The 25532-nt window shown below is 51.1% G+C and overlaps 9 protein-coding genes across 9 annotated transcripts; 4 read left to right on the top strand and 5 right to left on the bottom strand.

Moving 5' to 3' along the window:
- Nucleotides 1–1527: 1527 nt before the first annotated feature.
- On the top strand, nt 1528–2376 carry JN550_010061 (uncharacterized protein; the record flags this gene model as incomplete). Its single annotated transcript, XM_049308274.1, has 3 exons — nt 1528–1567; nt 1623–2184; nt 2247–2376. The coding sequence occupies 3 exons, from the start codon at nt 1528–1530 to the stop codon at nt 2374–2376; spliced, it is 732 nt and encodes a 243-aa protein (XP_049167989.1).
- A 264-nt stretch (nt 2377–2640) lies between these two features.
- JN550_010060 (uncharacterized protein) lies at nt 2641–4209 on the bottom strand (the record flags this gene model as incomplete). The annotated part of the gene is made up of 4 exons (XM_049308273.1): nt 2641–2918; nt 2969–3545; nt 3611–3900; nt 3966–4209. 4 exons carry the CDS (start codon nt 4207–4209, stop codon nt 2641–2643), a joined length of 1389 nt encoding a protein of 462 aa, XP_049167988.1.
- A 1425-nt stretch (nt 4210–5634) lies between these two features.
- JN550_010059 (uncharacterized protein) lies at nt 5635–7032 on the top strand (the record flags this gene model as incomplete). The annotated part of the gene is made up of 1 exon (XM_049308272.1): nt 5635–7032. The coding sequence occupies one exon, from the start codon at nt 5635–5637 to the stop codon at nt 7030–7032; it is 1398 nt and encodes a 465-aa protein (XP_049167987.1).
- A 327-nt stretch (nt 7033–7359) lies between these two features.
- On the bottom strand, nt 7360–9202 carry JN550_010058 (uncharacterized protein; the record flags this gene model as incomplete). The annotated part of the gene is made up of 3 exons (XM_049308271.1): nt 7360–8698; nt 8766–8873; nt 8952–9202. 3 exons carry the CDS (start codon nt 9200–9202, stop codon nt 7360–7362), a joined length of 1698 nt encoding a protein of 565 aa, XP_049167986.1.
- A 4203-nt stretch (nt 9203–13405) lies between these two features.
- JN550_010057 (uncharacterized protein) lies at nt 13406–14936 on the top strand (the record flags this gene model as incomplete). The annotated part of the gene is made up of 4 exons (XM_049308269.1): nt 13406–13513; nt 13578–14407; nt 14461–14528; nt 14605–14936. 4 exons carry the CDS (start codon nt 13406–13408, stop codon nt 14934–14936), a joined length of 1338 nt encoding a protein of 445 aa, XP_049167985.1.
- A 353-nt stretch (nt 14937–15289) lies between these two features.
- On the bottom strand, nt 15290–17416 carry JN550_010056 (uncharacterized protein; the record flags this gene model as incomplete). Its single annotated transcript, XM_049308268.1, has 4 exons — nt 15290–15463; nt 15513–16243; nt 16307–16928; nt 17165–17416. 4 exons carry the CDS (start codon nt 17414–17416, stop codon nt 15290–15292), a joined length of 1779 nt encoding a protein of 592 aa, XP_049167984.1.
- A 701-nt stretch (nt 17417–18117) lies between these two features.
- Nucleotides 18118–19267, bottom strand: JN550_010055 (uncharacterized protein; the record flags this gene model as incomplete). Its single annotated transcript, XM_049308267.1, has 3 exons — nt 18118–18411; nt 18466–19154; nt 19219–19267. The coding sequence occupies 3 exons, from the start codon at nt 19265–19267 to the stop codon at nt 18118–18120; spliced, it is 1032 nt and encodes a 343-aa protein (XP_049167983.1).
- Nucleotides 19268–21257: 1990 nt separating this feature from the next.
- JN550_010054 (uncharacterized protein) lies at nt 21258–21686 on the top strand (the record flags this gene model as incomplete). The annotated part of the gene is made up of 1 exon (XM_049308266.1): nt 21258–21686. One exon carries the CDS (start codon nt 21258–21260, stop codon nt 21684–21686), a length of 429 nt encoding a protein of 142 aa, XP_049167982.1.
- Nucleotides 21687–22333: 647 nt separating this feature from the next.
- JN550_010053 (uncharacterized protein) lies at nt 22334–23965 on the bottom strand (the record flags this gene model as incomplete). Its single annotated transcript, XM_049308265.1, has 1 exon — nt 22334–23965. One exon carries the CDS (start codon nt 23963–23965, stop codon nt 22334–22336), a length of 1632 nt encoding a protein of 543 aa, XP_049167981.1.
- Nucleotides 23966–25532: the final 1567 nt, after the last annotated feature.

Genomic DNA, 25532 nt, shown 5'->3' with positions numbered 1-25532 from the left:
AACAGCGCTTGGCAGCGTTGCACCTGTTTTACACCTGGACATAACTAGCTCGCCTATAGGCACTTCAATGTAGGCGAGGATTCGTTTTAGTGCAGGAGTAACTGAAGCGCATTGCCAATCATAGTCACGCACGTTCCGAGACTGACTCGTACTTATCATGCACCCTATATTTCTGCCACGAAGAAGTGATACTCGCCTTGGCAGGGGCGATTACCTTCATGATCTGACTCCGTCGGCAATAGAGGCAAATCCGCTTCAATAGTCGGGCGATGGCTATGAACACGGACAAAAATGAGTATATAACCCCATCCCCCCTTGGTAGGAATACTGTTTCCCTTTCTACTAAAAACCATCGTCCTGATCCTTCGAGATTTTTATTCAAATCGGCATCTTCAAGGTTAGATAATTCGATGAACCCTCAAATGGCGCTCATCCGGAAGCTAATGTCTTTCAGAATCCCCCTTTCGTCTTTACATTACCCATCATGATTCGCCAGTTGGTTGTCCTAGCTGCTCTTGTCAGGTATGTTCCAGATCGCATTTAGTCATGTGCGCACACACTTACATATCTCTTTCCAAAGCACCACCTTTGCCGTTAGCTGCCGGTGTGTTGTCACCGATAGAAACTTGAGCGCCTCTGGAATTGCCCGGTTCTGTGCTGAGAAAGGCGGTCAAATCAACACGGAGGTCGGTCTCTGCACGAATCTTGCGGAGCCAAGGACTGCGGCGGACTGCGAGGCTCTAGGAATAGCTGGCGGTGAGCCGAGCTGTGTTTAGAAGGATGGAAAAAGAAGCACTGTTAAACATAGCAAGACTTAACCCATACCCCTATAAGTTACTGTACGCAACCCGCCAGTCCTTTTCTGTAAGGATCAATGCATCTCGGTTTATATACTATCATTATTTTTGGAAACGGTAGCTTGTTCACCCCGATTTACTTGGCTGCCATTGTTTAGCGACCAGATTTTAAAACTGCATAGGCGCTTAATGAATTTTGAAATCAACAGCTATTTTACTAAGTAGTAATAAGGTCGAGTAATAATAATTAATTTATATTATTCCGCAGTTCGATTTAATTAACATAAAATTCGTAAAACTTGAGTTTACGTAAAATTCCCGAAGACTATCTTCATCCTCGGTGGCTTGGCCGAGGAGTGTGTTGAGGTCAATGAGGAGGTGTCTATGTACACATGCCCCACGATCGCTGATTCCTTGTATGTGGGTGCTTCTGTCCGTCGGAAACAGGTACCTACAGTAGAAACAGCTGAGGCAGCTGCCGGGAACCCTTGTGGGCTGATTTTCTGCCGCTGCAGCTGGCCATTGGTTACAGGTGGCTCCGCTGATCCGCATGCTTGGCATGCCCTCTGCCGAGCACAGGGCCCCGCTGTTCGGACGGATCCCGACACGTCAACGGCATTTAATTTCCAATCGTCTGTGCTATTCCCATTGCTTGTGGGTTGCGTACAAGTCACTCTTCCCGACAAGACTTAGCCTCGAACTTTGGCCTTTCGCATACACGGATTTCGACATGGCGTTACAGAGTAAACACGTTGTCTTTGACGTAGTAGGTAGGCTGCATCCCGCTCGCTTTAGTGAAGAAACACTCTGGCTGAGAGACTTCAGGCACATGCATATCATACGAGGCCTTTTATGACGCAATTGAGGCACGTCTCGGGCACAAACTGCGAGCCCGGAGCATAGGCTCACGCCTATTGGGGTACGCCTGGATGGAGGCTGGTGAGAAGGAGTATACCTATCTCAGTCTCTCAGGACACTATGTTGTCTATTTTGACGTGTTTCGCTCCATATTTTACAGAACACTTTGGCAAGCTGGGATCGAAGAACCCCGCAAGTTTGCTACCGATGATGACCGGGAGTTTCTGCTGCAGTCTTACCGTAGACTTCGGCCTCGGGCTGGTCTAGAAAACTGCTTCTCGCGCTTACGCGAGGCGGGTTTTACAGTTTGGTGCTTCACGTCCGGCGATGTCAAACGGGTATCTGGATATTTTGCATCTGGTGGGGTGGACTTCCCCTTGGAGAACTTCGTCTCGTGTGACTCCATTGGTGTGGGCAAGCCCGCACCGGAGTGCTACAAGTTCGTCCTCGATAAATTTCCCAAGGAAAACTGCGAGACCTGGTTTGCTGCTGGCCATATGTGGGATGTAGCTGGTGCTAAACGTGCCGGGTAAGTGCAACTGAGTCGCTTTTATTATGGTGATCATCAAGCTCATGCCGGTCTGGCTGCAGGTTCAAGGGAGCTTGGGTTTCAGTTTGGGAAAAGGAGCAATGTGCCGATATCTTTGGCGAGATGGATGTAGTAGCGGACGACCTGCCGAAGCTCGCAGATAGTATCATCGCGGCATCGGCTAAGATCTAAGAGCCTGCGTGTGATACCGTTGATCATAGGGCTAAATTATCCAAGCAATCTAATCTGTGAGACCAGTCACGGTACCGAATTGCATAGGGCAGAATAATGTACGGTCGAGTGTTGCGCGTGATCCAAACGCGCATAGATCGCATAAAGGCATTCAATGGTTTAAAGTATGGTACATTCAAGGGAATGGGACTTAAGCCTTCTCATAAACAAGAAGCCATCATATCGGACTTTATCTTAGTGAACGGTTGCGCAGCTGCTGGAGGTCTAAACAGCATGTCTATATGGCTGTCTTAACTGATCTTCGGCATCATCCCCCAGTATTTCGTTCCTAGTGCTGTCCAGCCGTTCCTTCGTGGCTTTGAACACCGAAGGTACTCCAGTATCCTCAAACGACTTTCCATGTCGTATCATTTGTACAATTGCCTTGGCTGAGAGAAGGATCAACGGCATACCATGTCCCGAGAAGCCAGCAATGACCATTTGACCGGGCTTGTCTGGCACGTCGCCAATGTATGGCATGAAGTCTGAGCTATAGCCCATGACTGAATTATAACGTTAGCTTAATATGCACTCGGGACAACAATAAACTTACCTCCTGTCCAAATCTTGTCTACATGAGCATCGCTATTTTCCCAGCCTATAAAGCTTCTCTGCATTAACCCATCAAAATGGGATACTGCCGGATCAATGAGTTTACTGTCATCCCACACGTTATACCAATTCGATCGATCTGACCAAAATCTTGATTTCGCACCACCCACGATGATGCTTCCGTCATTACGTGGAATGAGGTAGTCATACAACGCCGGGCCATAACGTATACTGTAAGTCTGTGGCAAATAGGGTGCCACTTTTCCCTCTGGTACAACTATTCGGCTGCAGATTCCACGGACAGGAACAATGTGATCTTTGAATTGTGGCGCCAGGTTCGCCGTATAGCCATTGGTGGCGTATAACACCTTCTTGGCAATGATACAGCCTCTCGCTGTGGTTATCTGCCATCGCCCATCTGGCAAGGGCTTTTCGGATACGTTGGTGACCGCAGTGTTTGTCTGAAGGTTTGCACCGCTCTCTACGGCTTTTTTCAGAAGATGCATGACCATCTTATAAGGCCAAACGTGGCCTGCCGTAAAGGTCCAGCAGCACAATGCCCCTTTAACCCCAGAAACCTGCGCAGTCGTAAATATTTGTGGCAAGTGATATCTGACTTTGGAGAAGACTTGTGATGACTCACACGTTCTGCGTCCTTTCGTCCAGTATAATGGACATCTTTCAAGTTTGCAACTCCTGAATCTTGCAAATCTGCGAACGCCTCCTCGGTTTCCTTCGCTAGACCCTCGTGAACAGTAGCATCGCAGGCTCGAGTAAGGGTAAAGTCGCAGTCTATCTTCTCCTTCTCCACTAGTTCCTTGACTGCGTAGACTTGTGAGGCTTCAAAGTTGGCAACTTCAACGGCATTGCGGACCCCGTACTTTTTGATGTACTTCGGGATACTAAAGTAAACATCCGGTTTCAGATGGCCACCTGGGCTAAGGATCAGTCCTCCTCTCATCGACGATGCAATATATACATGGCAGAGTATACGTTACCATTTCGACCAGTTGCTCCTGAGCACGCCTCGCGCGCCTCAAGGATTACTACGGACGGTGGGCTTGGGTTGTCTTCGAAAATGTAGTGAGCAAGGGCCGCCCCTGCAAACCCAGCGCCGATGATCGCCACATCGGTTTCAGATGGGAGGGCTGAGGTAGTGCGATGGTTGTCCAAATCATGAAGCTCTGTTCTCCAGAAGGATTCAGTCGAGTTGGGCACGGGGAGAGGGCCTTGACTTGACATGGTGCTTCGCTGCTGAGGCCAGGAAAAAGAGACTATTCGTCCTTTTGCAAGCTTACTAAGTATCCTGGTATCGAAAAATCACAGTCCCTAGAGAATCTTTCTTGTTTACTGACGTTTCAAGCAAATACAAGAACAGTGTTGGGCGCTGGAGCGCTTATCGGTACTCCATAGAACCCCTCCTGATTGGGCCTGTCTGTGGAGCTGCGGGGAATAAGAGGGTCGCCTTTTGGGATAGGTGGGTGGTAGTAACTAGTTGATTCATTTATCGGTTGACCCGCAAGGTTGAGTGAAGATAGGCATTTAGTTCCCTGCTCGCCAAGGAAGCCGGTGGGGCTAACTACTTGCATGATCTTGTCATACACCAGCGCAACGACTGGGCACTGGAGTAGACTCGGGGGTTTGGTATTGTTGACAATATGAGATGGTTCCAAGGAAGACATCAATGACGAAGGGTTGAAGAAGTGGTGAACACATTAGACCTTCATGAGTGGACATGGAATACGAAGAGTGGATAGGCAGTAATAACAGTAGGTCTGGGTGACATATAGACACAAAGCATTGCGACAAGAATTAATAGACTTGGAGTCACTGCGTGTCTCAATTTAAACCGGGTGAAATCTACAGCTTGAAACTTGGTTAGGTATGGATCGCCACCTCAAAGTTTCAATCTTTCGATAGAATAGGCAAACCAAAAGGGAGTACATATATATATAGATGCCACCGGGAAGAATGAGAGACCTGTACATGGGAGATTACTCTGCCCGAGGGTTACTACCGAAGCGAAAATCCCGACTTGCACGCCTGGTCTCAGGTGTGGATTAAAGGGGTTTCGATGCATTGTTTGGCGGCTGGAAGCCATATCCACATCCCATACAAGTAAACAAGGGCAGTCTAGCTAAAGTCGTTGACGGCACAGGGCCATGCGGCGTAAGGAGGTGTCGGGTCTGAACATGTATTCGCTGTACTGATCGACTCAGTACGGCGCTGGAGAGAACATCTGAAGGGAGATGCGCTCGGTACCTACCTAAACCAATATACCTACATGTAGTTACATTAGATACATTAATCAGTGACTAGCTTAGGAGTGCAGTTTGAGACTCAGTGGCGTGCGCATCATCGGTGGGATGTAGCTTATGCAGCCAGTGGCTAAGCCAATCATAACAAGCCGGCCAGAAACCCTCCGAGCTCTTGGGGGGACTTTTGCATGGATGTTTTTCAGCCGGCGCCCTGAATTGTGTGGCGCACCTCGCAATGCACGTAGGCAACGTCGAACACTTCGGATGGGAAATTCATCTCAATCACTGTCTGTCACTCTAGGCCGTGCCATCAGAGTGAGAACGTAGGCAGCCCTGTCCAAGGTTATTTATTTCGTCGTTGCTGTGATCTGTCTCATTGGCCACCCACCATCTCCACCGGCAAACGGACATGCCAAAGGTGGTCAGGCGTTCCGCCTGCGATCGGTGCAGAGCCAAACGGGTCCGGTGCCCACGTGCCGAGAACTCCACGGCGCCGTGCGCCCGCTGCGTCCATGTCGGCGCATCATGCGTGACGGGCTCGCCTGGCCAACCTGGACGGCCGCGCAAGGCCCATATCGCTGGTGGTGCTACCCCCAGCAGCCCGCCCGCGACCGATGCCGACCTCAACTTGCCTGAGTGCTGGTCGATACCACGGGCTGGCGATGATGTTGAGCTACGCATACCTGCACCGGATGAGCCTTCAACATCTGCGTGGTTCGAGGCAGATGGCTCATCGTGGAACATCCTGGATGATCTCGGGCAGGTTGACCTCATGCTCTCCGAGCCCGCTGTCAACCCGCCAAAGCCTCCGGTGCACCCGGGCTTTCCGGGTCAATGGACAGCGTTTGATGATAATGAATATCTTGGATATGGATCGGCCGAGGAATGTCCCGCGCCGGACAACTTCTCGACACTGGATCAATCGATCACTTCGTCGAGGCATCAGGACACAGGGAACGCGGCAGGGGATCTCGATGTGGCGCGGCCGGGGCTCGGCGACATATATGACGAGGGTGCATTTCTTATTTCGCCCGGATGTATGTCAAGGCAGGGTGTTCTTCAGCACCGACATGCTGCGAAGTCGCTGAGGCGATACGCAGAGACTATGGAACGGCGCGTCGCGGCCGTGGGAGCTCTCCTCTCGGACCCGCTCAACATCGTGAAGGATTGCGCGGAGAAGGGCTGTGCAGACATGGCGACCGAGAACCCGCTCTCTATAGTGCTCAACTGTACTAAGGAATTCGTCGACATTATCCAAAATTTGACGAAGGCGCCTCGATCTCCAGCCTCGGAAATCTCGGCCCCTGACAGGCTTATTCTCGCCAACGCCACCTCGTCAGCTGCGCAGAACGAGTCCATTGACACAGAAACAACGCTCTTGATCCTCTCGAGCTACATCGCGTTGATGAGACTCTACGATTCGCTGTTTCATGATGTTTACCACCGCATGTGTCAAATACCGGCAAACACGATCAAGGAGATCAAAGTGAAATCCGTTCTACGCATCGGCGGCATCTCTTCGCTGCAGGACATGCCGGGGAAAGCATACGCGATAGGAGTAGTCGAGGTCATACGGAGCCACATCCGGACTCTGGAGCACTCCATGGGGCTTCCGGCTGCGTATTGCCTTTCTGGAGAGACGAACCCCGCGCACCCGACCAAGGGAGTGTTTACCGATGAGAAACGTGCAAGTCTTTTTCATACGGTGATGGCCCAAGAAGACGTCCGGTCACGGGGAGGGAGCATGTCGTATGTGGAATCGATACGGGAGAATATTAAGAACTCGCTATCTTTATTTGATACCTGAAAAGACAACCAGGCCATCGGGACCTCAGTCATAGATTTCTCACATGCGTTTATCGGCGGACAGTGCGGAGCGTTGGTACACGCAATACCAGTATGCCTCACCGATATCGATGTGCGTTGACCAATCACAGCACTTGTGTGTTGCCTGAAACTTATTATCGAGCATTCTACAGGTTGAATCTTGTCTTAAGGCAAGTTCTGCTAGCAGTGCAAAGCAGAGTGAGCAGTCCACTGCAAACACCGGCTAGTCACTTCTAGCTCTGCCGTTTACATGTTACATATGTCTGCTCCTTTGGCAGACGACCCCCCAGTGTTATTTTCCATCATATCACGTCGTTGTAGCTGAGGTTACTTCTTCCGTCGAATATTCCGTCTCCTTTGTGGGCCTCTCTTTTTCCGTCATGCCAAACTCACTATCGAGCTCCTTTCTGAGCGGCACCTCTTTAAGCACAGTGGCGGCAACGAAGCCCAGTGCTCCAAAGGCGATGGCGACCTGCCACGACCGCCGCAGCGCGGCAGCCTGCACCTCAACCACCTGGACGCGCGTCTCGGGTGGAAGCGAATCCAGAAAGTACACCGTGGCGTCCTGATACGCCCCACCAGCCATGAACTGGGCGGTCACGGTTGCGTTGGTGCTGATAAGCCCCGCGCCTGCAAGCTGCGCCGCCCGGTTGATGAAGATGGTGCCCGCGACTGCAACACCCCAAGTGACACCGAAGGTGCGCATGAAGGCCCAAGTGCCGGTCGCCAGCGCCGTGTCCTTGTCGGTCAGAGGAGCCAGCAAGGCAGGGAGCAGGGTCGGGATGGCGAGCCCGGCGCCAATGGACTCGATGACCTGGAAGCCGACCCACGCGCCCGTCGACGAGTTCTGGTCGAGAAGGGAGAAAAGACCTAGGCCGATGATGATGAGGGCAAACCCCATTACGAGGATGGGCTTGTAGCGGCCGAATTTGGTCAACAGGAGACCGCCGATGATGGCAGCCGGGAGGAGGGCGAGGATGGTCGGCAGCAGCATGATGCCAGAGCGGTAGGGGGTGGCGCCCAGCACGCCCTGGAAGTATACCGGCAGGAAGTAGAAGGCCCACATAGTTGCGATCCCGTGGATGAAGGTGAGAGCGAAGACGGCCGACGTGATGCGATTGGCGAAGAGGTGGAGCGGCATCATGGGGTTTGCGACGAAATGTGTGGCTTCGAGCCCGATGAAGCCTGCCAGGGCGACCATGCCCACAATTAGCGGCACGAGGACCTCGTACGACGACCAAGGATACTCGCTGCCCGCCCAGCTGAGGGCAATCAGAACAGAGCTGGAGGCGCCAATGAATATGGCATTGCCCAGCCAGTCGAGTTTCGAGATCTTGGTAGCCAGCGTGTTGGACCTGTCATAGTTCACGTGCAGGAAGACAAACAGCAACACCAACGCCACGCCGCCGATAGGCAGCGTGAGGTAGAAGGCCCAACGCCACGTGCTGTAGCTGACGATCAGCCCCCCGAACATGGGACCGAGGGCCGTCCCCACGGTGATCATGCCAAATACTATGGCCATGTAGTTGCCTCTCTCCCGTAAGGGGACCAGGTCGCAGATGACAGTCTCGACGAGGACACTCAGGCCGGACGCTCCAAGACCCTGTATTGCGCGGCCGGTGATAATCATAGCCATGTTGATGGCTCTGTACGACGCTCCGATCATTAGCATAGTTCTCCTTCGAGGGTAGCGTGGCTGTAACTGGCACTCACCCGCCGCATATACCACTCCCCAGTATGAAAGCAGCTGCAGAAAAGATCATGGGCCAGCGACGACCGAAAACATTGGCGATCTGTCCAAACATTGGCTGCAAGGAAGCCCTATTCCAAACCATGATCAATATCCGTGACGAGTTGACTGGGCCGTATTCAGCAGACATGGAGCGGAACAGAGCTTACATGGTCAAGAAGTATGCATTGGCGACCCAGATGTAGTTATCGCCTCCCCCCAGCTCGGCGACAATGACTGGCAGGGCCGTTGAGGTGATCGTGGCTTCCAAGGACGTCAGAAGACTTGTCAAGGCGAGAACGATCAGAATCATCCAGAATCTCCACCCCTTCCGAGTTTTTTGAGAACCTGCCTGTGGCTCCAAATCGTTGTCCGAAGTTTTAGACTCCATATGTATTGTAGCAGTATTGTGTTGCGACATAATGTTCAGAACTCAAGTTAAAAGTCTATGTTTTGAGACGCAGGGCTGGACTGCACTTCGAAATCTATTTGAAGTAAAAGCGGGCGACTTTCCTTGCACGTCAAATTGGAACCAACCTCAGCGGTTTCTGTTATTATACACGTAAAATATCTGATACCTTCGTCACAAAGTTACTGTTCAAGTGCAAGGAAGACCGGGGTGAGGCAGGAGTCGCTAAAAGGCTCGGAGGGTTTCGTAGGTCAATTGTGGAGACCAATCGCGGAGGATTTTTGTAAACCCTACGAGAGGACCATTAGCATATTGTCTTCTATCAGAACACGGTCGGACAGGGAAACTCGAGAATCTAGTTTAGTGGCGTGTTGTTTTACTGTATTAAAGTGAAATGCTGTAAAGTTGACCCTCCCACGGTGTAGTGTGATCCAGAATTTAGATAACTGATTTTGCATAGTTATAGCCAACTTCATCACAGAGCGGGCCAGGTGCCTGACTGATGGCGGCAGGTCAGAAATGTCCACTACAATGTCTTACTTATTATTCGCTAGCTCCTGTACAAATAATTTGGGGGTTGCTCGTCTCATAAATAACACAGGGGCTTACGAACAACGCGTCACTTGATAAAAACTATTCAAATTTATCAACCCGGTCTGCGACAGCGCTCCAAAGCCCCCGACTTTCAATCGAGTGTGAAATGGCCATGCTAGGAATTATTATCATCATGGTTTCGGCTTCTACGCTTTTCACTTGACCGCCATCGTTAGTCTTCACTGATCCAAAGAGGAGTGATGGAAGTCCCTTTGAGCACTACGTGACTTTGTGAGCTCCTCAAGAACGCTTCGTTGCAAAATTTGTAATGTAATACAGCCATATAAGTACGGTGTTGACAGACTTGTGCAAATAAAGACGGCCCTTCAAACTGTGCTTGTTATGTACCTAGGCGAGCAAGGCAGAGATCCTGTTACTGGAACTTCCGCTCAAAGCTTGTGCTTGAGAATATAAGAGAGCGGGGTGCTCCACGAAGTTGAGAAACATGGAATGAACAGTGGACATTGATGAGACATACTCATAGCCTAAGCTAATGAATTCCAGACGTTGAAAAACACTAAAATCATCACAACAAAATTGACTTCAAGTCTACAAAGGACAACTACCGTCCATGTCACTAGCATGACGCCACATGTGAGAATACTCCATAATTAGCCCATCTCCGAAATCCTCAATTGATTGCCCAATAACGCTGAAACCGAATTTCCTGTACAGCTCTTGACCAGCTGGTGACGCCTCCAAGTACGCATTGATTCTCATTTCGTCGAATCGGTTGCAGGCCCAGGACATCATGGCAATACCTACTCCCTGACGTTGGTACCTTGGATCGACACACATGTATCTAATGTAAGCGCAATCTCTGCTTCTTACATGTTTTTGGATTTCTTGCCCAATGAACCGCAACAACTGTCTGGCTTTGTCTCTTCGCTCCGTATCTTGAATCCACAGCGCATCCGCATCATTGTATTCTGATGCGTCTTTGCCGGTCTCTGGATCTTGGAGAGGGGTAGGTACCCTTGTCTCGTGAGATTGCGCACTCGTATTAGGAAAGTACAGCATACAAGATCCCGCAACTTCGTTGGTGCATAGCTCAGCCTTGATGACAACGAGGCCCGGATTCTGACGCATGTGCTCTCCATGTCGTTTCACCATGATTTCTCTGTTTGCAACAGAGTTCTCCCCGGCTATTATTTGCTCTGACCGGAACTTCCCAAACGCAGCGAACTGAATGGAGACAAGCTCGTCAAGGTCGTTCGGACTTGCTTCAACGACCTTAATCTGTTGTGACACTTCTCTTTCCATTATGCCTCCTGACGACTTCGTCTTTAAGATTGGTTTCTCTTATCAACCAGGAAATAGCGCTATACACCATTAGACTTCTCGTGTAGAGCTGCGAAGATACAAGGCAAACGTTACGCACTACGGCATGGTAGAAGTGCTCTGCTATGCCAACTTGCGATGTGGCGCACAGACTTGGTTCTCTAATCGCTTCCTCGGAATACTGCTTGTCGGACTAGTTTCACAAGGCTGATTATCATCCTAGAGAAATGCTATCGTCTTGCAACTTATCGGCCCCCCAGTGTCTTTTGTTTCATGTGCATCACCTGCAGCGATTGACGGGCGAGCCTGCATTACCCCGCATACTGCCAGACTGCATTCACCTGTAGTGGGGCTTGGTGAGGAAAGGGCTCAGGGTTTAATTTTGGATAAGCCCCATAATCACCTGGTCAGTTTTTCGACTGCGCCTGTTTTTGAGCTTGAGCAGAACGAGGACGTCAGATACCTTGACTTTGTGGGAAGGCGATGATCGCCAGTTGTCCTCCAGTGATGTGTGGGTTTCCCGAACATAAGTTTGATTAATGCTAGATGTGACTTTTCACACGGTGGCGTTACCGTGGCTCACAAATTGTCGTCGCGTTGTATCGTAACACGCAACATTGTAATCAAAACCACTGGTTTCTACGTGCTGTAACACGTGCCAAAGCCAGGCACCAGTGGTCAGTTAGTTCTCGGATAAGACGAGACAAGATACTAGCCTGCTTAGAACGAAAGTCAATTTCTCTTGACTTCCGCTTTTAATACATGAACCGTCATCGTCACTATGTCTCATGGTTGGGAATTCTCCAGCCATGAATAGATAGACGACCAGAAAAGGCTTTCTCTTTTCATGAGCTCGTTAATGTGGAAAGCCTCATGGATTATTTCATCGTTTATACTGTTTGTAAATAGAGCGAGATGTCATGGCTTTGACTGAAAAAGTCACTACCAATGCTCACTGTGGGAAACACGGGTGCTACTGATTGATGGCGATAGCGGTAGTGCTGCTTGATGTATCCACAATTTCAGCAGTTCTTACCAATACCTTCTCTGGTGGGCAGTACTATTACTAATACAATTCTGAATGGGCTTCTCTTGCGTGATCTCGCGTAGCCTCCGATGTAACTAACCTCACAACCCTGGATTTGGGACTTCCAGACGACATCATGCAAGCCACAAGATCGAATAGCACAAAATCTGCAGAGGAGTAATGAGGAAGTGACTTCTGCATCCCGCGAGATACAGCATGTGACTATCGTGGGCTGTTTCGGGCCTGAAGTCCCGGCAATTCTTGCTCTTCTCTTCGCAACGTCTAACCATCCAGAGCAGCTTTGATTGTGACAGGAAACTGGCAAGCTGATCAAAGTAGGCACTAATCTCTGTTCGCTAGTGGCACTTGGCTCAGACCTCGTGGCAAACGGGATACTAGCCAAATGTAGTCAAACGGCCGTTAACAGGCGTGATAGTTAAGGCGGCCCGCTTTTTCTTCCTCGGAACGGCGGCAACCTCGCTAAGAAATCCGAGGCAAAGCCTCCAGCATCATTCGACAGATCAGCAATGTCTTGCATCAATTCTCTCTGTTGGACAGTGGTTTCAGATATCGATGCCACAATGCTGGCTGACCAACACCATCATTGCGTGGCCTGCATATAGCGTAGAGCAATCGCCGAGAATAAAGGTTGATATGGGAAGAGTGTTCTACTGCGCTTCTGCTCCAAATCCAGCATGGGGTGACCGGCGCTGCAGGTCTAGTTCCTATCTTTCACCGTTTTCATCCAATATTTTGTGCTAGAATGCGACACAAACATGCCTCCCGGAGAGCAGGTTAGGTATAGCCCATCTGCTTTCAGCGCTCTCCTACGCCTTTAAGCATAACGCTAGCTCCACAGAAACTAGATCTGGTATAACCGAGGGACAAGGGTGGCAGAGCCAGATCTCTGTTACCGGGTCCAGGTGTAACGCCGGCATTAACCCTGACCGCCCACACGCCCGGAACAGGCAAGGTATTGGTGTCTCGGACTGCGCTGACGATGCGATACAACCCACTTGGCGTCCCAGCGCCCACTCAGTTGTTTCGGGTGCCTTCAGGGGTTTCCCTCTATTCCGATTGCCGCCACAATCTATACGTTCGTCTCAACCTCGGAGAGATCCACCGTTGATCTCTACCACCCCTCGTGATAACCATAGCTGAGGCTGATCTAACCCCTGGCATTGACTAAAATCAGGGTTGATAACAGATGGGAATATGAATGGTGTCGACCCCCGCCTCTTGGTGCAGCTCTCTCAAGCCTGTTCAATTTCACATTGAACGACCTTTGATGCCATAATGTCCCGACAAGCACCATGATGTTCCGGCGCATTGGTGTAAGTCTCTTCGTTGCGGCCTCAATGGCTGGCAGTTCTCTGGCACAGTCAGCGGCCGACCTGATCTCTCTGGTACCGAAATGCGCAGTGAGTTTGAAGAGACCCCAAACCGTCAACTTCGGGCCGTGTACTGACACTTGCGAATCACCAGCTTCCATGCGTAACCAATGCTGTCCTGACTGGAAGCTGCCCCTTGACGAATGTTACCCTACTGTCCGACTGTCTATGCACAAACGTGACACTACAGTCCTCTCTCTCAACCTGCGTCCAAACCTCTTGTGTCTTTAGCGACCAGGTCGATGCCGGCAACATGCGCTTGGCGCTTTGCGCCGCCTATCCGAAGGAATCGCGAGTCTTTGAGGTACGGGTGGCCGCCATCGCAACCCTGGCCGTCTCAACAGTTATCGTAGCGATGCGATGCGCCGCACGGATCAGCATCACCGGCCGGCTATGGAGCGACGATTGGACAGCTATCTTAGCGACCGTGTTCTTGGTTGTGGGTGCCGGCCTCGAACTGGCGAGCGCCGAGCTGGGTTTCGGTATGCACTTCTGGGACGTTGACGTGCGGAACGCCACCAAGCTGCTGCAGATGTTCTACGTGGTCGAGATCATATACACCTGGATCAAGCTGATTGCCAAGGTCTCCATTATCATGCTATTCATGCGCGTCTTCACCGGCACCGGACACGGAAATAATCGCTGGTTCCGCTGGGCTTGCTATGCGTGCTTGGGGTATTGTGCCATTAGTCTCACAACATTCACGTTCGTCATTGCGTTTCAGTGCCAACCGGTCGAAGCCATCTGGAACAGATTCGTCTCTGGCAAGTGCATTGACGTCAATGCGATTGGGTATAGCGGTGCGATCATGTCGGTGGTGGAAGACTTGGTATTGATGATTCTGCCGATATCTGAGCTACGAAAGCTGCAGATCGGTGGTCGCAAACGGATTGGCGTTGGCATCATGTTCGCGCTGGCGTCCTTGTAAGTTCTAAGCTCAAGTTCCGCATCCTAAAACTGCATACTAAACTTTTCAGTGCCGCGGTTACGAGTATGGTCCGGCTCAAGTTTCTGGTCCAGTTCAGTAAAACCTTCGATACGACTTGTAAGACTCCACCCAATGCCTCAACGAACCATTCCAGCGCACATAAGACTTACGCTTAGGACAGTTGATAACGTAGACCCTGTTGTCTGGTCTCTTATCGAGCTAACTTGCATTATTGTGTGCGGTTCCCTGCCACCCATGCGACCGTGGTTAGGCAAATTAATGCCACCGTTGACCATCACCAAATCTGGAGTTACCTGGAAAGGAAAGAGCTCTGCAAACGATGCTACCACGAACCAAGCAGACTCTAAAGCCACGGAACTCTCGAACTTCTCGAGGCCGCGACGTATATCACGCCTTGGCAACGTCGGCAGCTTCCCCAACCACTACAAGGAGCCGGTCAGCCCGGGCGGTGACGAGTATCCTCTGAGACCTACAGACCCTCAAAAGATGTGGAGCCAGACTTGAGTTGTCTGCATGAGGTCAATTATGCCTGAGGTTGCGCAAGGAAGCAGTGTGGGTGGAGTGATATGGCAAAAAGGCATTTTGCCTCAGCCGAGTATACGCTCCTGGAAGAGGGCACTTTCTACCTGTGGCTAAAAGCAAGGCCAGAGTAGATTTCTGTTGACTTCAGGAGTATCGTGTGCATCGTATCGCTGTTGACTTTATGAGTGATGATGATACCCCATTATTGAACCTTTATTTTCTGACATGAAATTGACTCTAACTCTAATTGACTGTATACAGTTGCTTTGGTCTCCCCAAAGCGATATCTAGAGACTTGAAACAGTGATTGCCCGAAAGAGTTGGATTTCAGACCATCAGATGACCTTGAACGCCCTTTCAGCTGCTTCCACAGAGTTACGGAACTCAGGATACAGCAGCGCCATCCCGATTCGCTTGAATGTATTTGGTTGTTCTTCCACTGGCTCGAGCAAGAGGGCCCAATACACCATGTCACCACGGCAGATCTCCAGCAAGTTGATACAATCATCCTAGATCGTTCAGTGGCGAACTAGATAAACTATGTCAAGGCAGGCTTACATCTTTACATTTCCGTAGCGTGTTCCACGCATGTTGCATGCGATTCCAAAGTTCATCCCGATCCAGTTTCATGCTGGGGTCCCATCTTGGCTTTGATGCCAGCAGAAGGCAGGTGACATTCGAGGCGGATTTTCCATCAAAAGTAGCGAGGCCAATTGCCTTCCTATGGTTGCCTTGACTGAACATTAAGTGAAGAGGTGTAGGCTCCCCTATCCGAAAGTGCCACCTGTGATCAAATTCTGCCCAAAACGAGAAGCCCGTACTGCTCTCGTCCGTACTGCTTCTTTCAGCATTAAAGTTGTAGATGTCTGTCAGGACTGAGTTGTCAAAGCAGCAGAGTCTGATCAGGCATTTCTCAACATTGGCTGCGATAAATAGGCCCTCACCAATCAAGTTGCCCAAATCACCGAATTTTAGAGATTTGCACATGTGTACAGCATCACTGTCTGTGCCTAGATGACCACGAAATGGCCAGAACTTTGATCCGCCAGTGGCAGCCCAGCTCCAAGATGGGACACCAGCCAGGGTCTCGTTAGCCTCCCCAGGCGCTCGTACACGCCAAAGCAGCTGGAACGGATTGCCTTCCCAGGTGCCAAACATATACTTCTCGTTGCAAGCTTTCGCTCTAGCAGTGGCTATGCCCTCGATTGCCGCGAGTCGGTCTGATGGAAATGTAAGGAAACACTCGGTATAGTGATATAAGAATTCCTCCCAGTTGGTGTGGTGTACCACTACTAAGGTCGTAACGTGGCGCTCATCACAAGACCAATCTCTACAGCTCCAACTCAACCCACCTGGCATGAAGAACAACGTTCGCCGAGACATATTCCATTCTTGGCAAGCCCATCCACGAAAATATAGCGGCCCAAAAGCGGGAGACACATCTTCTGAGGGTAGCATGGTAACGTTGAAAGAACCTGTAATTTCTCCCATTTCATCAACATAAGGCACTTCAATAATGGACAACCCAGGTCGGATGACCTGGAAACAACCTTCCGTCGAATCTCGAGCGCCCGCCGCTGCGATGATCATGGTGGCTTTTTCGTATAGTGAGCCTATAGTCTTTGCTTCACGTTCCCAGTCATTTGGGTCATCTTGAATAATGCACAGTGAATCAATCCAGACATACTTCATGCCCACCGCCCGAGTGACACGTAAAGCATCTTGAAACGACCGGGGCAATTTCTCAAAAGGGATATCGGCGAAATGGTCGTGTAGGTTGGATCTGAGTGTACGTAGAGGCAAGTTGTTTCCGGTGCCCCAACAATGACTCAGAGCACAGTAGCGGTCTCGCGTCCCATTTCCTTCCACGAGCTTGACCCGGAAGTCGGGACTTTCCCCCACGAGAGCAAGAACACGTTGAGGGAGATCAACTTCATTATCTTCCAGATTCTGCCCACCAATTGTCTGCCTACACTTGTGGTGGTGAGACAAGCAGTCAGATAGCCAGGAGTTGATGACTGGGAAAGCCGCGCCAAGTCCATGATCCAGGATCGGGGGGTGCGTGGTTATCTGCGAAGCCGCAGGAGCGCCTATATCAACAGAATCAAAAGATGGACTTTGGAGGGGGTAACACAGCGTGCTAACAAACCATCATCTGCCCATACACCAAGCGCAAAATAAAGATACGATTATTTCCACAATACCTTTACCCTGATCCATGACAGCGGCTGCCCATCGAAGTACAGAGAGGTGACGTTATCTCGCGAGTTGCCGCGCAGAAGCGCGGACTCTTCATAGATCCCCTTTTGCCTACAGAATCCTGCAATCAGACTGCAAAGGCTGCAAGGACCTTCGCTTAGAAGAAAGGTGCCGTTGGCCTCGCGACATACATTAAATGAAGGCTGCGGAAGGGTGCCAATGAGCTTGAGCACAGCCAAACAAAAGTCGCAAAAGCCTTCCATCCTGGCACCTCCAGAGAGTCAGATGCTGGCTTAATAGCACGCACGTCGTTTCTTGCGACAGGAAAGGTATTCCCTTCGAGGTCGGACGATGTGTTACGACCAAACTCCCTTCTGCTTCGGCGGTTTCGTGTGAGGCTGACATATCCAGGAACTACAGGGGTATCTACTGCTACCCCACACTTGCCACGAATGCTGAGGATCCGTGAACAAGGCCTGGATAGAACGATGGCTACCCCCCCTTCGATGCGTAAATAGCCTTTATTCTTTTATTCGTGGTAACTTCTATCATGGGTGAAAGCTTGGGTAAACGCTGTTCGCAAATTCTTAGCAGATTAATTGGGAGCGCACGGAGCTATTGGCCGGCGCAACGGGTAGCAAGAACAGCATCAAAGAGGAGCTCCAGCGAGTCTGCAGGGAACTCCTGAACTGGTTCGACTGTATCGTCAACAATCAACCTGCAACCCAGACTTGACGCTTGAAACCATACGTAGGAACGAGCATGCTAATGTGGCGCTGGACCATTTGCCTTCTGGAAGTTTTCTGGAAGTTTTCTGGATGTGAAGGACGATTTGTCTCATCAACAGTTACGTTAGGAGCAGAGGCAGGTGGAGTACAGTAGAATACAGCTGTTGTATACACTTCACGGCTCTATAGTAGTACAACGGGTCTGGGCCGTCGCTCAGCCTTCCCCTATTCGCTCATTACCGAGTGGCCATCATGTTCCTGACAGCACGGAAATAGGGGCCCGGGAGCTTCTCCTTGAGCTCCTCCTTCGTCAGCCAGTTGAAATCCTTGTAACCCAGGGTGTTCCCGGTCAGGTTGGCCTGGCCAGCCATAATCCTGACCTTGTTGAAGAAGACCTTCTCGCCTCTCGCCTTGATAGTCGTATCCTCGTTGAATTGTGGTTCAGCAACGTAGTGGGCGACGGGAACGCGGCCAACCATCCAGGTGTTCATGTTGACACCCGCTGCTTGGTCTAGGACTCTCTGGGCGGCCTGGGGGAAAGGTCAGCGTTACGTTATATCCACACAAGAGCGTGTCCGTCGTACCTGGTGCAGATTCTGATCCGTTGGCACGTAATCGCTGGGAAATGACCAGGTACCGTTGCCAGACTGAACAACGAGGTAGAGAGTTCTGTCCATCTTCCTGTCCAGCCTCCGCACATCATTGGCCTTGTCGGCCTCCGTAATGCGATCCATGGGTCTCTCCGGCTTCACAATCTCATCGGGCTTGGCCTCCTCACCATCCTCCGTAACACGGCTCTCGGCGTCTTTCAGCAAGATCTCTCTGATCCTGTTCTCGTCGCTGAGGGTACTGCCGACCAGCAGCTCGTCGTTCCAGGCATTGCGGCCCTTGGCAAAGTAGCGGCCAAGCTCCTTGGCGGGGACACGGCCGCGCTCGTTGAACTTGATGCGCCAGTCCAAGTCGGGGACGGTGTTCTCCTTGAAGAAGAGCGTGTGGCGGAACTCGGGGGTCAGTCGCTCGTTCAGGCGCTTCTGGTAGAAGAAGAAGGCATTCTCGAAGGGGGTCAGGTTACGCGTGAGCATCGGGGCCCGCGTGACTATGACGCCGGCCTTGATGCGGTATTCGGCCTTCCGCGAGGCTGTGGCGGGTGGGTGAGGGACCTTCTCGTGCGGCTTGAGGCGGTGTGCTTCGGCTTGCTGTGCGGCCTCGGCGGTGGCCGAGTACGGGCGAAGAAACTGCGTCGTCCTGCAGCTGGCGCATACGTTTGCCTGCCCTGGAGGTCAAGTTGGTTAGGAGCCGGCAGAGCGAGGCGTGCTTTCCGCAGCGACTGGACTTACTCCGTAGTATCGAAGCAGCAGCTCTGCTGCCTCTGCTTGGGGCCGCCATCTCTGAATGCCGCCTGTTCCCCGCGCTCCAATGGTGCAGCTCGAAGAGGGTGGTGGTGCTGCGAGGTGCCTGATGTCTGGAGATCGTCAGTCCAGCGGCTCAGAACCGCGCTGCGCAACACCGAACTTTTTTCGAAGCTTCCCTCTGTTCGGATCGGGTATTATGTCAGCCTTCTCACCAGCCACAGCCGCCAACTCTACGCCACACTCACCGGACTCCACAAGGGACCAGGGTTCACTTGGTCCTCTTTTTGCTAAGCCACTTCCGGGCCCCACTCAGCACTGCTGTTCTATCGCTCCTGGCCGATCAAAGTCTGACCTTATCTTGGGCGTGCATACTGGCTATCAATGTGCGTGCGTCTAACGAGTATGAATTCCCATAGTGAAATCTGTGGAACCTCACATGTCTGTTTATAGGCTGCAGGTTCGTGCTGCTAATTGTAACCTCGGTGTGAAGTAGGTGACTCTGAGAATAAGCTTACTAGACTGGTCCTTCATAGTGAATGGGCTGCGGTACTGGAATGCAGTTACGAAGTTCATGGCCGTCATAATCTCTTGAAGAAATCAACCCTGGAGGCAGTACGATCTGATGCATATGTGCTCGTCAACGGGCTGTACATAGCGACCGGTCTGGGTCTAATCAGGTTCCAAGGGTCTAAGGGTTCAAGCGGCGGGTATAAAATGAAAGGAGAACCTATACCAGCCACATGCGTGCCGTAGGAGTGTGTATCCATCTAGATCAATATCACTATTCGGGTCTGATTCGGGGGCAACTTTCGTCTGTGGTCGTCTCACCAGCGTCTCGTCCACGTAAGGAGATTTGTCGTTGTCTCCCAGATTCCTGAATCGCCTGGCTCTCGTGCCGCAAGGACGGTCACCTTTACCAAGGCAAATTTCTCCATTCTAGAAGTTAATTCCTATAACAAGAATCTAGATATCCACGCCCGTCCCGGCCGGTGGATATTTCATGACCTCGTAGTCGTACATTCTTCCAATCTCGTGGTGTTCTTCAATTCTTTTGCCGGCGGAAATTTGGGCGCTCTCGAGGGAGGTGCAATCGTCAAGTAGCTTGCCCAATTTCTTTTGCCACCCGAACGACAGGAGTTCTTTGATTGTCCTTCATAGGTACGGGTTCGACATCGTTAGGTTCCAACTCACTCTCATCCACTCTTTGATTCACTGTTTCGTATATCGTCAGTAGTCGACTTTGATTGTGACCCATCGAAACGTTCGTAGATGGTGGTTATTAGAAACCAGTACGGACTTGTCCACTTGGACAGTAAGCAATCCTAATATGAGCGCCAGATGTTGTATAACAGATTTGCCGTTAGAAGGCGAGGGTTAAGTCGAGTGAGTCACCGCTGGATAGACTCAATCGACTTGGTAACTGAGAACACGTACATGTAACTCCCTTCACACCTGTATCATGTCGTACGCTGGAGTGTATGATGTTTGCATCGTCGAGGGTCACGCCGTAGACGTTAATGGCTTCCATATATCGGAAGTCTTTTCCTTCCTGGGATAAATCCTTGCCAATAGTAGCCCAGTGTTGCTGTAGAGTGTGCCCATCCTTGAGTGCAACAATATAGCGATCTGCAATCTTTAAAGCGTCATTGCCCTCTGAGAAGGGTACCAGTGGTTCAGATCTTGACAAGCCCATGCCACAGACTAGCCCTATGGAGGATAGTAACGCAACGCGCATACCGGATGTCTTGAATTTGATGATATTTTGATACGATTCGTGGATTCCTGGTGTATAGGAACTGTAGCGAGTTCATAAGGTGCCACTTGAAAAGGAGAGGAATGGATACGGAACGCTTCATTCATCAAACAATACGTGGCACAAAGCATGTAATTGTGCACTATTTTTAGATTACTTCGTTGGTGCCGCACGCATGCATCATATGACGCCAGGTTTTGCTGTTCATTAAGGGACCGCTGGAGCCTGAAATCTCAATCATCGATCGCACAAATTTCACGTCTGCATCGAAATGCGTAAGCTAAAGAACCGCGGAATCGTGTTCACCGTACTGGTCGCAACTTTTGCCGTTCTTCTTACCTGGCGCAAAATCAGCGCTGGAGATAGCATTTCGCAGAATGAGCCGCCATACGAGGCACCGCTCATGGAGGATGACAGCGGTCTCCAAGTTATCCCCAAATTCTACCAAATCCTGCTCTTCCCCGGCCACTCTATCAGCGACCTAAGCACGGCAATTGGCCAGGATATCCAGCCACATATATCGCATGTTTTCGATGAGCTACATGTGGAGCCTGGGGATGTTATTTTTACTGTGAAAGACGTAGACGATAAGTTATTAGCCAGTATCAGAGCATACAAGAGTGTGAAAATCGTCTACCTCGACTATACGCCTGAGCTCGATGACGTTTTGACGAAGTTTGATGAACACCAACCTGATTGAGGATGCAAGGGACACGAGATTATAACAGAATTAAAATTTGACCGATCCGCACCGCTTGATTCAGGATTTCCAGGTACTTGGCCGATTCATGGACGAAAAGAAAAATGAAGAAGGAGTGGCCGGTAGAAATACGCTACTAAGCATATTGAACGTAAGCATCAAGTTTATGGAGGATTTTATTATCTTCGACACTTAAATGTGTATGTTTCCGTAAGGTTACTCAATGTGTGTAATACAACGTTTCTTTTAGAGGGGCTCAAGAGGCCATATAATCGTGATATCCTTGATCAACTACGTTAGAATGAATTGAACCCTCAACTACAGTATACCTGCCAGAGCTAACCTCTTGCACTACGCCACCTGTCGTGAAAGTCTCAACAACTAGTATAAGAGTACGTCTAAACCAATGGCAGGTGTCTAAACCGGTCAGATTATCGTCGGACTCACTATCAGCACACGAAGCCGATCAAATGTTCCCGCTAGTACAGCAAAGTTGAAGGCACAAGAGACCTTAAGCTTAAAGTGCTTTATTAAAAATAATGTAGAACTAATTGGCCTATTTACAGTGACATTAAGGGTTGGCGCGTCACGTAGCAATGGGAATTTCTTGCCAACCAATATATTCCGGTAGTACGGACGAAGAACGCTTAGGAACATTTCCAGCTAGCCGCAGCATTGACATCGCCCGAGCCCTTGTAGACTGCCTCGGAAGGGTAAGGACACAACGGCCTCTGCTTCAACACACCCGACGATGGATCCGTCGAGTTCTTCCACGTTGTCGCGATGATGTTGTCAACCGGCGTCCCGTTCTCTGTCCACTGCATCAATGCCATCAGTGCGTCGTGCTTCGCATCCGTGAACCCTGGCACCGAGAAGACATCCGTGCCGACGGCGCCGGCCTGGTTGCCTCCGGCGAAGTACCAAGGTGCGTCGACAGCCGTGCCGGTACAGTGTTGCATGCCCGGGACGAGAAAGAAGCGAAACCACGAGTTCAGCCCCTTGGTACCGCCTATTCCGAGCGTCGACGCGACGCTCTCATAGAAGTGCGTCGACGACCGTGTCGAGATCAGCCCGTCTGACTGCCCGTGGTACATGAGCACCTTGCCGCCGCGTTTCTGGTAGCCTACCATGGCGGCGTAGTTGTCGGCCGTGCAGGAGCCCGGGTCAAGCTTGTCGGCAAGTGCCACGAGTGAGTCGTCATAGCTCTCAAAGGGCCAGTTGGGGTCGTTGAGCAAGAAGTCCTGGATGTATTCGTAGCCAAGAGGATTAGGCGTGCTGCCTGAGAGCAATACGGCCCATTGTGCCTCAGAGCCAAGCTCTAAGCCGGGAAAGGCAAGCTGCCCGTTGATGGTGTAGTCAGAGTAGACATTCTGGATGGTCTGGAGCTGAGCGGAGCTGAGACAGTTGGTTGTCTGTGTCGAATTGCACGACAAGGTTGCCGGGTTGAATTTGCACTTTTGCGGAGCGCTGATTATGCCATCGGTAACACCATCGACGGCATCACATTGCCGGATGGCCTCGGCTGCCAGCACGGGGAACATCTCTGCGCCGACATGGTTGGGTCCAGTTTCGGGAAGGTTGTAAAGGCCAAGCTTCGTCGTCCAAGTCTGCAGTCTCTTGGTCCAGTACGCCGGGGCGCCGACCAGCATGCCATTGAAGTCCTCCGGATAGACCTGTGCCGACTTCAGGCCCTGTCTTCCACCGGTTGAGCACCCAGAGTAGTATGAATACTTGGGGGCACTGCCGTAGAACGTACGGACAAGGCTCTTTGCGATGACAGTTGTACCATGGGTAGCGCGATACCCGAAATCGTTGCGTTTCTCAGGCTGGTTCAGGGCCCAGCTGAGATCGAAGATGGACGAATTGTGCCCCATGTCAGTAGAGGCGACGGCAAACCCATACTGCAAGCCAGCGCCCATGTCGAGCCAGTTGATGCCACCAGAGAAGCCCCCGTTGCCCACCGTGAGATAGCGCTCGTTCCATGTCGTCGTTGGCAGGAAGAGTCCGAAGCGGAAGGACGAGGTGGATGTCGTAGTCACGTTGACCAAGACGGCGCATGTCGCGGGCAGGTGAGTTGGATTGATCGGAAATGCTGGGTTTGCGGTGCCCTCCCCGAATGACCCTCCGGCGGCAACAAAGGTGGCGGACAGCACAGTAGCATTAGAGCCAAGACCCGAAGACAGAGCAGCCACTGAACACATATCCGCGCGAGGGCGACAGACCGCCGTGCTGGCAAGGGTCAGAAGACCCGAAAAGATCGCCAGCGTCGAGTACAACATCTTGGCAAATGAGGCTCAAGTTCCGGCGCAGTGGTTTACAAGCTGCTTTGCTCGGACTTCGCAAATACGCAAGGGCGGTTTATGTATCAGTGCAAACACGGCAGCCATTGGTGGCTATATTGCTAGAACGACTGCCGTTCACGTAACCGAGCACCCACGCGAAATTAGACTCGGTCATGAACGACCATATCAGGTCTACGATGCCGAACAACTATCGGCCGGGGGCAGCAATACACAATAGTTAGAGTTCCAACACTAGATATTGGCCATGTGGACGGAACCGGGGTCGACCCAATATCTCTTTAACCCCTTTACGGTGCACCATCGCGCCGGGAAAGGGGAAAAGGATATTTTGTGGGATATCCCCTGAAAGAACCCCAGTGGATTGTAGCCATCTCGGATAACTGAAGCGAATCGCGAGAGCCGGAGCCAGGGAAAGGACCTTGTGGAGGACCCCTGATTTGCAGGGGTTACTAGTTTTGGCCCCAACTGTGCATTTTGCGTGGGGATATCGAACTCCACTGCCGGAGCGACATGGGAATGCATGCTTCTTTACTACTATGGTATAGTGCAGTGCAAGCAAGTTCTTTAGGGAGGAATGTCTGTTCCATCAGTGCGACTCAAAAGAGGAGCCACTTTATGCCCTATGAAATCAGGGGCAAAACAATGCGGAGATTCTCACCCTATTTGGGATGGTGGAATGGGAAAGGGGAGTTGAAAGAAGCTTTGGATACTGGGGTTGGTTTGCGTGGCCCACCGCGTCAGCAAGCTAGCAGGTGTCGTTTAAACAAGTCCCTCCTCTCCAATTCAACCCTACCGCAGAACTATTTCGCTTTGAAATCGTGTCAATTTGTTTGTATTCTTGTGGGAGACGTGTGCTGGATAAAACATATTGAGAATACGAGAACAGAGCGCGGGACTAGCTGAGGGGTTTCACGCATCATCGCGATCTTCATTGGCTCCTTTGATGGGCAACGACACAGATACTGTCAGTCCTACACCTGACCTACAGTAGTTGGATGAGGCACGGACGCCGAGAGCTGAAATAAACAGAGCCACACGTGCTTCTGCACCGCATATTGAACTATGTTTGAATCACTTGGCCGGGTCTTTGATCGACTAGAATAACCTTATTATACCGAATCGTGGAAACGATTGGCGCGCCTAAGATCGACGGATTGACACGCCTTTGAGCCGCACCCACTATTGCAGAAACCCAAGGAACAGATGTGCCTCGTGGTGATATCTCGCTTAACGCAGATGGCGGTGTTCTATTTGTCCTTACAAGCAAGGGTCCACGCCGCTAACGATTAGAACGTGTGGGGAGACGTATCAGATCGCGAGAAGCCGTGTGCCAAGAAGTATCGGTTTGTTTTGGTATCATGCAAGGCGACCCTGAGGGTAAAGGGTATTGAAAATAGAGTTCATACCCTCGTGCTGTTGTAAAACTTCCAAGGTTAGACAGCTGACTCGCGCGATCTCGCAAGGTGCGCTGCCTTGGAATGAGCCAAATAGCAGTCAGCACACATGGGTACGCCGCGACGCTATCAGAGGCCGTCACATTTTC

Source organism: Neoarthrinium moseri, assembly GCF_022829205.1.
Source record: "Neoarthrinium moseri strain CBS 164.80 chromosome Unknown scaffold49_Wmoseri_CBS_16480, whole genome shotgun sequence".
Lineage (NCBI taxonomy): Eukaryota > Fungi > Ascomycota > Sordariomycetes > Amphisphaeriales > Apiosporaceae > Neoarthrinium > Neoarthrinium moseri.
The sequence above is the reverse complement of the archived record's forward strand: the minus strand, read 5'-3'. Positions and strand labels throughout refer to the sequence as shown.